Raw genomic sequence first — 14,305 nt, forward strand, 5'->3', positions numbered from 1 at the left:
AGCATGATAAAACGCAGGGCTTCACAGGGATGTTGAAGTCAGTAATTTGGCTACTACTAAAGAAATTAAACTTCAGACAACTAACCTAGGCGTGGTGTCTACACCACCTTTCTGTCTGCAGGAGTTATAAATTGGCAATGGTATGCTCTCAAGGGGAAAAGAAAACATACATGCTTTCATGCTCTGAGCAGTGCACCACTATGAAAGGAGTATATGATACAGGGATGTTGAAATTTATCTCATCCCATCAGCAACATTAAAAGTCACGATGTTAAAAAACCCTAAATCTACAGAAATTTTCTGGTATCTTTGTTTTTAAAAAATAGGGAAAAAGAAATGCTTTTCAGTTACCAGGGTTTAAATTCAAGCACTTTTGTCATTCTAGTGGGATATTCCACTAGCATTCCTATATTCAGAGCCTAAGGCTGAAATTCAGGAGCCAAAGAGAATGCATAAAACTGCTTTAAAAGTAAGTAAAGTAGAAGATAAAAGGACAATTCACACATACTTTGGTTCCAAGTTCTTTTCTAGGCCTTCACATCCCCCACTACCATCTCCTATTCTCTGATGTCCCTTCAGAGTTAGAAATTTCCTAGCACAGGCAGTGATCACAGTGAGGCATAACTGTCAGGATGCCACACTTCACTTCCACTTTCATATTTTGAACAGTAATAAGCTATCATTTCTCAGGGGAATGGCTGTACTCTGAATGACAGCGCGGGCAGAAACTCAGAAGCAGCTACAGCCTTACAGATACAGCCAACTGGCTTCTCCTGAGGAGGCAGCATCTCCTGCTGAGTGGTAGTTCTCTGCTGTAATTCACCTCAATGACACTGGATCCTTGTTTCCAGTGAGCAGGTCTAATCTAATGAAGCATATTTATTTGTAAGCCTAAACTCTATCAGTATATTTGTACATCGACTTTTGTAAATTAAACCAAGGTGTTATTGTGGCTTGAAACGTCAGTTGTAGATTTTCTCTGCCAGTAAATCTTACAGGAAACAAAACAGTCTTACCACCATATTGTTTTTAATCCACCTCCGGTCTGGAATAGGGTTTCCAGCAAGCAGTACACATGGCAAAGTGAGCTGCTGCCCCTCAATTACATTGGCTGCGGCTGGACTTACTCCAATCAGAGGTGTAACTTGAACAAAAGAAAGGATTAGAAGAAATTATTAAGATTTTTTATATATTCATGTAAAGTATTACATCTGAATTTTTATTACTAGTCCTGTCACTAATGTTACTTGCAGCAGCTTCAGACAAAGGTCTCCTTGTGCAAGGTACTATACAAATATAGAGCAAGAAACATTTCCTACAATGAAAATGATGATTTAAATAGAAAGGGGAAAAAAGGGTTTTAAAAAAAATAAAATGTAGCTGTCAACAAACAGCATGAAAGTTCCAACATACTTAATTTTATGACAAAAAATACCAGATAGAGTTCTGGTATCTGAAATGTCAATGATGTAGGCAGGAAAAGAACAAAGAAACAAATGAAGGTGTGGGGTAGCATAGGAGAGAAAAGGAAGCTGGAGGAATACATGTACAATGATCCTAAGACTAAGGAATGGCAGCAAATGGAAGACGTTGTCCAGCTGAAATTGGATCCAATCCAGCATTTCCCTGAAAACTCACGTTCCCCTGGATACCAAGCTGATACATCATTTTTCCTTACTTGGGCAAAATACCAAAAATCAAAAGTAGCAGGTTTGGTGAGGACAAAAAATAAGTGGTAATTTCCTTTGCGCATAAAATTTTAAGGGATTAGAATAGAGGTCAACAGCCCAGCAGAAAATTCTGCATGCTTTGTAAAGAGCAAACAGAAAGCACTCCTGTGCACATGCTTTGTAAATTAATTTTAAATAATGGGGATTAAATAACACTTTTAAATAGGTAAAAACATGTTGTTTATCAAATACTACTAGCATTACAGATTCCCACCACATGTTTTAAGCTAACAAATGGTTTCTTTGATGGCAGATGGACTCCATTCCTATCCTCCCACAAATGTATACGTTCCATAGCATTATTTTTCCTTTTATTGCCAACTGTCCAACTGAGATAATAAACAACTCCTTAATAGAACAGCTATTGTCAAAGCTATTGTCAAGCTTCTTGGATCACTAGGATTCCTTCCCAGTTATATCAACACACTGACCTAAGCAAGTTCATTGATGCCTTTTTTTTTTTTTTTTTTTAAAAGATTAACTAAATGACACAAACCCTATCATTAGCATCACGGTGATTTTTCATTTCTTAATAAATTTACTTAGAAATAAGAAACAGAAGACAGCATAAATCACTTTTTTAAGGTCCATGTTATAAAGTGTAGATGGAACTAATTCAAATTTACGTAGCCAGTGAAAAAACAATGTTCTAACATGCTAAATTCACTGAAATAAATTACAATATTCCATGCAAATGTCGTCTGATTCAGTTTGTGTGGATGACTACATATCTGTAAATACAGCTATAGGAAAAAAAGCACATAGATACATCACCATGTATGTACATAACCCACACACATCCCATTTGTTGTACAAACACCAACTATCACCTCCTCCAGCATATTCCAGGTATGGAATGCTGCCAGTCTTCCCTTTCACTTTTGTCACTGATGTTAACCAGTCTTACCCAGTCCAGTGACTGTGATCGTGGCTGGCCGTGACTGAATCCTTCCAAACTGGTTCTCAGCTTCACAGATATAAGTTCCTTCATCACTAACCCACAAACCTAGAGAGGGGAAAAAAAAAGAGATCAGATTGCAGCATCTGAAATGACACTGAAAAGTTTGCAATACATGGATACCCTATCCTTTTATCTTTCCATTTCAAATATTCCGTTTTGGCCAGATCATTCCTTTCCATCTGTCACCACATACAGAAGTAATGATTATATGAGTGCTTGAGTAAAAAAAAAAAAAGCATTGTGTGTGTATATATATATATGATACTTTTCATCACTTTATATATTGCATATACTTTAATACAGTATATACTAATGTGCACAAATAATATATGGCAGTACACTATATATCCACACATACATACGCTATCATGTAGTGCATTTACTGTGGAATACTGCTTACTACATGCAGCAATACATGTCTGTATGTGAACGGACATCCACATAGTAGTACATAACACACGAGTTACTGCACTGTACATACAGTAGAGTGGAATTACTTCACCCAACCTGATTACATCTAGAAAGGAATAAAAGAGTTAATTAAGAAAACAGAATACCATCACTTAGCACGTAAGGGTGACTGAAATGCTCCAAGTAACTGAAATCGCAAAGCAACTTGCAGAATTTCTAGTTATTATCCAAGTTAAGACTTACCTAAAACAATGAGTTTAGAAAGACTTCCCTCGGAAAAAAAAAGGAGAAAGAGGCAGAAAGAGGCAGAAAGAGGCAGAAAGAGGCAGAAAGAAAAAAAAATCCATGGCTCCTCAGTATCAACAGAGACAATAATCCACATTTACTTAAACAAAGGTATAATAATGTCTCTGAAGAGTGAAGCCAATGATGAAACACATCTGAATTCACAAACTCATGGGAAAATTAACTGCATGTCAACAGCAATGAAATCAGCATCAGGAACACAATCTCTGATAAAACCCCAGTCTTTCTACAAAGTTGACAATTGTATAAAGTAGTATAGTAACTTAAATGCATTGCATATGTCTTACTTCCTTCTAGCATCTTTTCTTTAAGAAGTTTAGTCTACCTACTATTAATAGACAGAGCTCCTGTTCTGAGTTGACTGATGGAACTGACTGCAAATGGTCTTGAGAAAAGGGAAGCACCATTTAGCCGTCTCCATTTAACCTTCGGTTCTGGGTAACCTTGAACATAGCACGGCAGTGTGATGTTTGAGCCAATATCTGCAGATTCATCACTAGGCTCCTGCGTGAAAACTGGGGGAGCTGGGGAAAAAAGGAGAGGAAAAAAAAAAAAAAAGAGTACACAGAAAGTGAATTAGGGTTGCAACATGACATTAGCATTCTGCTTGCACTATTGACAACCTAAATTTATGTCCTATTATGCACAATTATTCTTCTAACAACAGATTCCCAACTCTACCAACACCCTACAAAAGCAGCCTTGCATGCCCTGTACTTACAATGGGGAGCTCAGAAATGGGCTAAACATCTCAAAAAAAGGCAGATACAGGCGAACGTGCACACTCAAATGTTAGCACTGTTAAGTTCCTCGTCTCCTTCAAACAGTGTTGCTCATTGCTTTAGAAAGTGTATGTGCCTGACAGGAACATGCATTTCACGAGACATGATGTGTCAGGCCACAAGCAGTTAGAAAGAATTAGGAAAAGAGGAGAGGAAGGGCTAAGTTACAATAACCTTACATAGTAACTGAAGTTAGTATAATATATTCACTACTTGAGAACTACGTTAGGTTGATGTTTGAACAGTTTCCTCCTGCTCTGCCTCCCTCTTCCTCCTCGTAACTTTTATGCTTTGCAAAAGAAGTAAGAGTGAAGGAAAGTTGGAGTCCAAATAGGACAAACAGCTTAGTGAATACCACCAAAAAGGTGTTCCCAGAACACACACACTTACATGTACTTGTGAGAAAGGTTCAGATAAACAAGGCACCATTGACCAGATACAGAAACACTGAAATTAGAGTATTTACTGTCTAGATTGCAAGCTACTTACAGCCAACATCTAGAGTTATCTTTCCAGAAGCTCTCCCTGCATCATTGGTAGCCACACAGGTATAGTCACCAGCATCCAGATCTTGTGTTTCCTGGATCTTCAAAAGACCCCGATGAGTATCAATACTGAGAAATGCTGATGCCCTCAACTCTAAGTCACCTAAGTCCAGACAGAAAAAAAGTAACTGAAATATAACAGGTTATTTACCAAAATTATTCCAACAAAACAGTGTCCAAGTTTGAGATTAGTTCACAACATGCCTGTATTCATTTAGCAGATGAGTACTCTGACTTCCACTCAACTGAGTGGAAAAATTCATTACTACATTAGATACGAACCCTTTTTATTTATTTGTTTCACAAGGGGAACACAAACCCAAGTAGCTTTGGACAGAGATCAGCATTAGGACAACGTGCCAGACTGTATTTCTCCTTCCCAAGTTAGAGACTACATGTGGCAGCCACTTGTCTGCCAGCTCTGTACCAAGTTGGGAATTCCCCAAAACCTAGAATACAGCTTTGCTGCCTCTCAAGCTCAGCAGGACCCACAATACGCATGTGTAACATTCAGAATTGGCCCACATGTACTCTTTGGGATGAGCATCAAAGCCTGCTTTAAAATACAAGCCAACCATTAACTGCAGTGAGTTCAGAAGTAGCTTCCTTTGAGGGAAGGTTATTTGCAAACAGACCAGAATAGGGTTTGTGCTTCCCTCCAGCCACTGTCAGAGATGAAAGATTGGACTGGATAAACTACCTGTTGGTAGTATCTACCTAACAAGAGTACTGGTTTTCCAGGAAATCAGCAGGCAGGTGGCTTATACAACCACACACAGGCGCCAACTGCTTTTTCTTAGAATAAATGTTGTCTTGAGCCATGGGATTCTCTAACTTCCATTTAACTCTATGAAAACAACTGCAGTTGTGATACCCAATATCCTGCCTCACTACTTAAGAAATTTTAGCAGATACCCCTGAGATTCAGAAGAAGGAACACAAAGTTCCCTAGGCATTGCAAAGGAATTCGACCTTTTGAGAAAATGAAGGCACTTCAGGATCATTGTTCTAAACGTTACTGCTAAAGTAAATAAACCAAACACAAAGTAATAAATGCACCTTTAAACCATTTAACTTGGGGATGTGGGATTCCAGTTGTTTTACACTCCATAACAGTTGTGTCTCCAAGAGCAACCAGAATTTCACTTTGAACTATGGTCAATGTTGGGCCCTCTAAAAAGAAACAATATAGAAAAAATGATTTCCTCATCCAAAGCATATACCATTTTTAAGACATAAACCATGAAATACTCTAATTTTCTCTTGTTATATGGAAGAATATTTGCATTAGATGTCAGAAGCCTTAAAAATCATGTAAGGTAAGACAAACACTGGGAAATGGAAAAAGTAGAGTCTGGAATGTCCAGAGCACCTGGACCATACACAGAATATACAGGAATTTAAGGAAAGAATTGGAAGAGTTTGATCATGTAGAAAGTAAAAAGATTCAGAGTCTCTCTCCCGCTCCAGCCAGATGTTGGTCATCAAGAATTTTAGTAGTCTGCTATTAATACAATAATGTAGTGTTTAGAGTACACAATTTCGACTAGAATTCCACAGTGCCAAGCACACTACAGGAATTTACAGAAACATGATTCCTTCTCCAAAGACCTACTCAGATTTGCAAGCCTACCCCTCTTTAATACCCAATTAGGGTTGGGTTTTTTTCTTCTTAAAAATAGCATAAGAAGAAACATTAAGCCCCAAATATCACATAACAATACTACTTAGATTTGAACAGAAAACAAAAGGGACATTTGTGAGCTGTTCAACATATTTTCTGAGATTTTTCAAATTTCCACCAGTATGTTCTGCATGGTTCTACTAATCTTAACAGTTCCTGCCTGATGATATATTTGGTTTTTTAATTCACTACCTTGTTTCTTTTACTTACCTATGTATATAAGGGTGGATGTCTGTTTCTCTGTCCCAGCTGAGTTACTTGCCAAGCAACCATAAATTCCTGCATCTTTTGGAATTGCCTTTCTTATGATTAAGGTGCCTTCTGGGGTCAATCTATACCTGGGAACACACAGGGGACCAACCGAAATGATTAATTAAAGAAAAGAGAGTAACAGTTACATCCACATTCCAAGCAGCAACAGCAGCAGCGTGACCAGATGGTTTATAAACAGGTATTGCTCTTTTTTTCTTATTATAAGAAACAATATTAGTATTATTATACCTACCAGAGAATATCAATGCATTTTGTGAAAAGCATCTAAATTAATCTTGTAAAAAGCCTTCTAAAGAAGAGAACTAAAGTATTTCCATTTTAGAGATGAGGAAATTGAAATTAAAGAGTTATAAAAGTGAAGATTGAGGTACTATTTCCAAAACTCACAGACTCCTGTGGAAGAAATAGTCAGAATATTTTGGCATTCTTCAAAATTTCTCTCTCACATAGGAAAAAAATAAAAATAAATAAAGCTATAACCCCTACCTGCTTGAACCAATAATAAACATATCGTTGTGTGTCCATACTACTGTTGGCTTTGGATAACCTGTTGCAGAACACCTGATAGACACTTCAGAGCCTTCTGTAAAAGTCTGATTCTTAGGTGAAATGACAACCCTAGGTGGTTCTAGTAAAAGAAATTAAAAACAGCAATTAAAAAGATCCATTTAGAAAACACTTACAGATAACAATAATCACTTTATTCCCATTTTCAAACAGCTGTATAGTGAGAAAACAGTCCTAATAAAGGTCACATGAATACTTCCCTAGAACTGCTTCAATTTAACACAGATAACGACCATCAGACACACATGAATTGCATCCTAAGGTCAGTGACTGCACTAAAACATAATCAGCCTGGTGATAAAACATTCTTTAAAGTCTCTTTTACTTATAATATTATTCAAAGAATTTCTATTTCTTTCTATCCTTTCTCAGAGCCCACTCATTTCCTCACTTCCTTTAGTAAAGTCTATCAATTCCTCAGCATAAAACATACATGCATTTATAAAAGTAAGTCAGGATTCAAGGTACAGAGACCAAATTAATTCATATGCCTACACAGTTTGCTTTGTTCTGAGATGCAGAATTCGGAGCTCCCAAATGTGGGCAAAAAGCTGCCAGAACCAAGCAAAGTTCACCAACATAATCCATCAAGGTCATAAGCCAGGCTAAAATAAGAAAGTAGTGCTACGTCATCACTTTGAATAGAAACTATGAGAGCATGCTTAAAACTCAGCAAAGCAGCAACAGAGACAATTTTGACAAATTCGAGTCAAATTTGTGCAGACTACTCAAAATGAAAGCCAACGAGCACAAGCCTTCTGGCAGGCCAACAGTAAGAATATAACCTGAACGATGACAATAAAAGTAACGACGTATGTATAGAAAGAAATTAACAGCAAAATCACGTTGAAGACAATTGAATCTGCAGTGTTAACAATTCCAATGGATGTTATGGATTTCAGCTGCATTTTCACCAGAAAAGTGAGTGGTGAACTTCATAGAATTCATTCACTTACATGCTTAGACAGAATTCCTCAGTAAAAAAGACCACCAAAACAATTCACTGTGGCAACTGACATTTTCTTCTATGGTACATGCAATTTTGTCTTACAGTGGCAAGAAAAAGATCCACACCACTTAATGGATAAGAAAGGAGCAACTTGTAGTGCTAACTGCTGCTACTTCATCTCAGTTACAGCATGAAACTGGCTACTATTAGATCAGTAGTATCAATCTTCACCTTCAGAGCTTTACCTTTTGCTAATCACACACTGTATTAACATGTATTCTTCTGCAGCTGATCTTTTTACTAGCAATCAAGCCTAACTCTCCCTTTTGGGAGAGTAAAAGAGGCTAAATACATGTAACACAGTGGTACCTTGAATCTAGGGCTGCTCTGCATAACTCTTTTACTAGCTTCAGTGGGAATTACACCATCCTATAGACTCAGGTGACATATGACATGTTTTCATGGCTGCTAAGGAAAAACGTGTCTAAGAGCCAGTACACATAGTCTATGTGTGGCATAATCCACCAAGGACAAGAAGATGTGATGCTATACAACTGCCACGTGAACAGCAAAAATCTTTCTAGTTCAGTCTGTCATATTGCAAACAGAAAAAATTCAGAGTGCTACTACAAATGCCTTTCTAGAAGAATTAATACCATGCCCTTTTTGTAATCACTGGGAGGAGGAAAATAATTTTCTAAGTTCTATGTTGTAATACCATTTGCTTAAAAAAGCTGCTAACTAAAACACACAGTGTTTCTGGCCTGGAAGAAGAATCTCCCTGCAGAAGCTTGTGCTGCTTCTAGGACAGAAGCGAGACAGGTTCTACCTCCTTGCAGGGCAGAAACACCATGGGTTTTAGTCAGCAGCTTTTCAAGCAAATGGCATTACAATACAGAACTTGGAAAACAATCTTCCTCCCCATGATCTCAGCACACTTAATGAGAGGGGATTAGTGACTGATAGAAAACCTGAGATAATGAGAAATTAAATTATTTTCAAATGCTCAAACATCAAATTAAGAGCACAGATAAGAACAGCAGGAGATCTCTTCACCTTTTACATGGAAGGGTTTATCAAGAGTAGCATAGGTTTGGGAAATACAGGCTGGCAAGTCTATAGATATTATCAATCAAGTCACACTCTGCTGACTTTAACAAGGTGTCTGTGCCTCTGCAGGTCCAACTTCACTTGATAATATGGACTAATTACATCCCATTACAGCCACAAGGCAGCGGAGTATATAACAGTACATAACTGTCCCATGGATATCAGACGTTTTACTGTCTGCCACAATCACAGTTACTATAGAATGATTTGTCCTGTAATACATCTTACTGAATAGGAGAGCAAGGTTCCCACAGAAAATATAAGTAGTTTTGAAATATAATTAGTAGTAACATCAGCATGTAAGTCATGGACATAACTAACTTTTTTAGTATACTTTTATTTAAAGTATTTGCACTACGTTTTATGTTTGCATTTCATGAATAATTCACATGTTAGTGTTTTATGCAAACTTATCTGCACGCTCCTATTAAGTGCATAAAACCCCTCTTTCAAAGAGAAATGTAATGCTGTTTTTGAGGAAGGCTTTTTGATGCAGTATGGCACCTGGTGCTCTGGGGAGCAGAACTATTATTGCCAAGATTTGATGACTGTTTTCAGTCATTGACTAGACATGGGAGCTTGTAAAGGATTCTGAGATCTTTAAGTAAAAGTGTATGCAAAGCCACAAAGCTATACTGTCAAAGACAAGGAATAAATTAAATAATAAACAGCAACTAATTTGCACACAGTTGCAAAACTGTAAACACAGATGCATATAATGCCTTATCATTTCCTTTCTTAAATTTATGTCCATTAACCTTCCCCAAGTTCATTAGTTTTTCACTCAGAGTAGATTTAATAAAAAGCTGCAGGGTCCTGAAAAGTCCCTCTCATGTTTCATAACAGCTCTGAAATCTCTGAGCTCCCAGCGGAAAGGCACCAGAGGAAGGCAGAGCCATAGTTCCAGAAGTACTATGATTAAATCCAGATACAAGGAGGCAGGGAGAGGCAAGAACTGGATGCAAGTTACAGAACTGTCCTGAAGTGATTCATGATGTGCACAGCTTTCTCAGCTATTTTTATTTTGTTTTAAATCCTGCCAAGAGACACTGGGAGATATCCTGCATGCTCTGGTCTTCAGGAAGGTCTCCTCTCATGTCAGTATTAGGAAACTGTTTGTCGCAGATGGCAATTACACATTGTGCTTTGGCAACACACCACTGCCCTTGCAGTTATTTTCACACGATATTATCAGGTGAGCAGAAGGTGGAAGAAATATTTGTATTTAACACATAAGCAATGAAATTAACTGAAAAAAGTCAATATACACAGCTGTAATTCTAGCTGGTAGCTTGAATATCAGTGAGGCCACATTTGCCACTAGTTAACCATCTTGTTTTCTTGCTCAAAGGCCAGCAACCACCAGGCAGGGACACAGAACGGTCTTTCTTGCATGACAGGTCAATTTGATTTCTTTTGCTTTGTTCTTTGTATCATAGAGAAGATTTGTATGTGGGCACGAGAAACACAAGCTCCTTACAAGCCAATCCCATTCAAGGCTGTGGAATAAAACCTTTTAAACAACATAGATACTGTGTAAAGCTTCTGAAGAGAAAGAAGGTTGGTGCGAAGATTTCAGGGTCTGAAGCATTCACATTTGTAACCATCCTTGGCCCTAATACTCATTAAAACCATTTGAAGCAGTTAAACTTAGCATGAAAAAGGGACAGCAAATACCAAATTTTTATTTCATAGAACATAAAAAAACGCTCTTATCACCCTTTATTAGTAAAAACCAGATGTATTGCCAATGTTTTTTCACTACTTTCTGCATGCTTTTTATTCTTTTTTAAAAGAAACTTTTCCCCAAAAGCCACCCTGCAGATTATATTTGACTGAACCATTACTTGTAAAGTATCAACATTTTTGTGCAGCACCCTCAAGGTTCTTTCTTGCCTTTTACACTAAGAACATTCTTGGAAAATTGAATGATTCAACCTATTCACCTGACAAATAATGCATTAACAAGGCTAAATAAGGACAACTATTGAAATGCATCTAGATCAAAAAAAAACACAACGTATGCAACCACTGCAGCAGTTTGCACACGCTTATTGCAAATTTTTACAAGGGTTTGATTTTTGTAAAATTTCACTCCCTCAAGACCTTACAGTAAACATCCAGACCCTCCTACATACACACAGATACTGGCAGAGAATAGATGGAGCCCCATCCCTTTGTCCAGTCTGTTCACTAGCAGTTCTCTGTAGTTACAACCCATTCTTGTTACCATCAATTAAAAGGGTCTGAGTTAACCCACTTGGGCTTCTAACTAGCCAGATACTGCAAGAGCAGATGCTTATCACAAAGCCCTGCTTTTAGTAATACAGGAACTGTAGTGATGGTGTGAAAAATTAATTCTCTTCAGTCTGAAGTCCTGCACGACCACAGCGATGTCTATGAATTCTTGTGTTACTGTGAGTTTTATGGATATGCCTTAGTTTTTCCACATGGAAACATATAAATGGAAGTGAATGGCTTTGCTCTCAAACTGTCTAAAAACCTACATTATGTTAGTGTCAAGAGTGCATGCTGGGGGTGGGGGGAGATATCCAAGTCTACTATTATGATAGCTATTAACATATGTCAGTAAGTGAGACAGAAGACAGGGGTTATGCAGATACTGAAGAATTCCTCCCAGAGCATAGATTTCCACTTTGATGTCAGATCAGCCACAGAATTCACATTATAGCCTATGTTATGAAATAACAACACAAATGCACATAACCTGTCACTACATTTGCAAAAGGAATCCTCTCCATTAATCTGATTTCTATTAAGTTTAAATCACATTTTAGCAATATGTATTTGAATTAATATTCAATTCAATTTTAATTTTGTTCACAAGCCAAATGAAAGAAGTGTAGAAGAAAAATTGCACAAAAACAGAAAAACTGACAAAGGCTCCTGTTTGAATAACAAGCTGAGAACAGATTTCTTACAGCCTAAATAAAGATCAAAACATTCAACAGGGATAAACAAAAAGTAGCCTTCAACATTAATCAGCTAGTCACACTCATCTATACTTTTGGCATCAACCAAGTGAACCTAATTAAAAAGGAATATTCTCTTTGGACATTATTATCTTGATTCATCCACTTGCCAGCCATCTCACTTAGTTGCCAAGTTCCCACTGATCTCCTTCCCAGTCCACCCTCAACCATGCAGAAGTGCAGGGTGTGCCATCCTGCATCATCCCTTGCCCTGGCACTCTGCAAAGGCGACACTGCACAACAAACCACAGAAACATCTGTTTCCATAACTGCTTATGCATTAGCTCAGGTAAAAGATATGCAGCAGTGGCATTCATGGTTGCTTTTGTGAGACTCTCCATGAAGCTTCCAAGCACAAATTTAACTTCTATAGGGTGAGAGGGGGAGCGTTATTGGGATCTTATTGTTCAGCCAGGGAGTACGCACAAGCTGCAATTTCACCAATGCCAACAGCACTCTTTGCTATGGCAGGATAGAACAAGTTGATCTGCTGTGATACATTACGCAGCATCCACCCCAGCACTAAGAAAGTGTGCTGTGAAAGACAACAGGGGAAGGACCATCCATTTTCTCTCTGTAGCCAAAAGACCTACTTCCCAAAAGACATGCAGATATGCACTACAGTGTCACCAAAGTTGTTTTTCATAACCTCCCTGCATTTCCTTGTAACTTGGCATTCACTGACCATATGTAGACTCTATCAGAAAAAAATTAAGCACACAATAAGTGTGCACCAGCTGTGGACAAGAGGCCATAAAAAAAAGGATCTGACACCATAAATACCACATGCCTGGCCTTTACAATGACCTCCCTGCAGGAGAAAGCCCTGCAGAAGGAAAGGAAATAGGTTCCTTCCTACTCACGACCCTGTCCTGGGTTTGCACTCAGCCCTAGAAGATGGTAGACTCAGGAAAAAACACTTGGTGAACACCTTTATAAATGAAAAAGTCAGGCCTCCTGCTCCAGCAGAGCAGCACTGACATGCTGCAGATAAAGAAACATCATCTTGGAAAACCACTACTTTACAGGAAGTGAAATAGGGGACTTCAGCCTCTGGAACTTGGGTTCTTCTCAGGGGATGTGTCCCCATCTTCATATGATAGAGAGACAGTTCACTTTATTGAAGTGTAAATTGAACTCCTATGCTCCTATGCATTACCAAGGACTGCACATAGCCCTCCTGGAAGGGTCACCAATCCAACATCTTTCTTACAGCTACAAGTACAATACTTAATACTTTAATTAATGATTTCCCTGTGCTTTTTATTAACTGTTGCAGTAACACAAATCAAATATCCTGCAAGAAGCTAGTTTCCAAGAGATCCATATGGTATATTGCCTTGAACCAGAGGTTTGGGTAGGTCAGAAGACAGCTAGAAGTACTGATTTCTAAACATGTTATGGTTCTACTCCTCCAAAACTCATCTTAGAAATCCTTCTAAAGGCCTACATTTTCTGTGAGAAAGCAGCAAGAAAATAATGAGCAAGACCAAGAAATCAAATGACAGAGATTAAGATGCATGACACTAATTTCCTGTTTTATAAAATATCCTAATTTTTTATCTTTCTTCAAGTTAGGACTTAAATACTTTGGAGTAAGAACTCTTCCTATGATGCACGATCTGAATACTATACAAAATTACAAAAGCTTAATCATCACTTATTTAGTTGAATTTGTGACAAGTTATCTAAAAGACACAGAAAATGTAAAGGTATTTCTAGCTTGATGAGAGAGCTTTGTTTGTCCTGCTTCTGTACTGATCTGTAGAGGATCTCACCCAGGGAGTATTATCAAAAGAAACCTCCCAAACAACAAATTCAGGCCACCTCATGAAGTCAGGCCATAAGAGTGATAGGTCTAATAATGCAAACAATTTTTTCCCCATCAGTTCCCTTTCAGCAAATGTAGAAAAGACCCTCTTGCAAACGGCAGCTGTGTGGAGAAGACAAATGAACTTGGGAATACTTATTAATTTTCTTGAGTGGCAGAGAAC

General features: G+C 37.9%; 1 protein-coding gene across 1 annotated transcript in view; it reads right to left on the bottom strand.

Annotated features, from left to right (window-relative positions):
• Positions 1 to 14,305, bottom strand: part of HMCN1 (hemicentin 1) — a 203,021-nt gene that overhangs the window by 111,163 nt on the left and 77,553 nt on the right. Inside the window, exons 12-18 of the mRNA XM_075509138.1 lie at positions 7,179 to 7,320; positions 6,630 to 6,757; positions 5,795 to 5,908; positions 4,680 to 4,838; positions 3,738 to 3,932; positions 2,638 to 2,736; positions 1,017 to 1,144 (exon numbers count right to left, since the gene is read on the bottom strand). Of these exons, the coding sequence (XP_075365253.1) occupies positions 1,017 to 1,144; positions 2,638 to 2,736; positions 3,738 to 3,932; positions 4,680 to 4,838; positions 5,795 to 5,908; positions 6,630 to 6,757; positions 7,179 to 7,320 (965 nt within the window). The remainder of the gene's footprint in view (positions 1 to 1,016; positions 1,145 to 2,637; positions 2,737 to 3,737; positions 3,933 to 4,679; positions 4,839 to 5,794; positions 5,909 to 6,629; positions 6,758 to 7,178; positions 7,321 to 14,305) is intronic.

The sequence above is a fragment of the Mycteria americana genome, chromosome 7, assembly GCF_035582795.1.
Source record: "Mycteria americana isolate JAX WOST 10 ecotype Jacksonville Zoo and Gardens chromosome 7, USCA_MyAme_1.0, whole genome shotgun sequence".
In the NCBI taxonomy this organism is placed as follows: Eukaryota; Metazoa; Chordata; class Aves; order Ciconiiformes; family Ciconiidae; genus Mycteria; species Mycteria americana.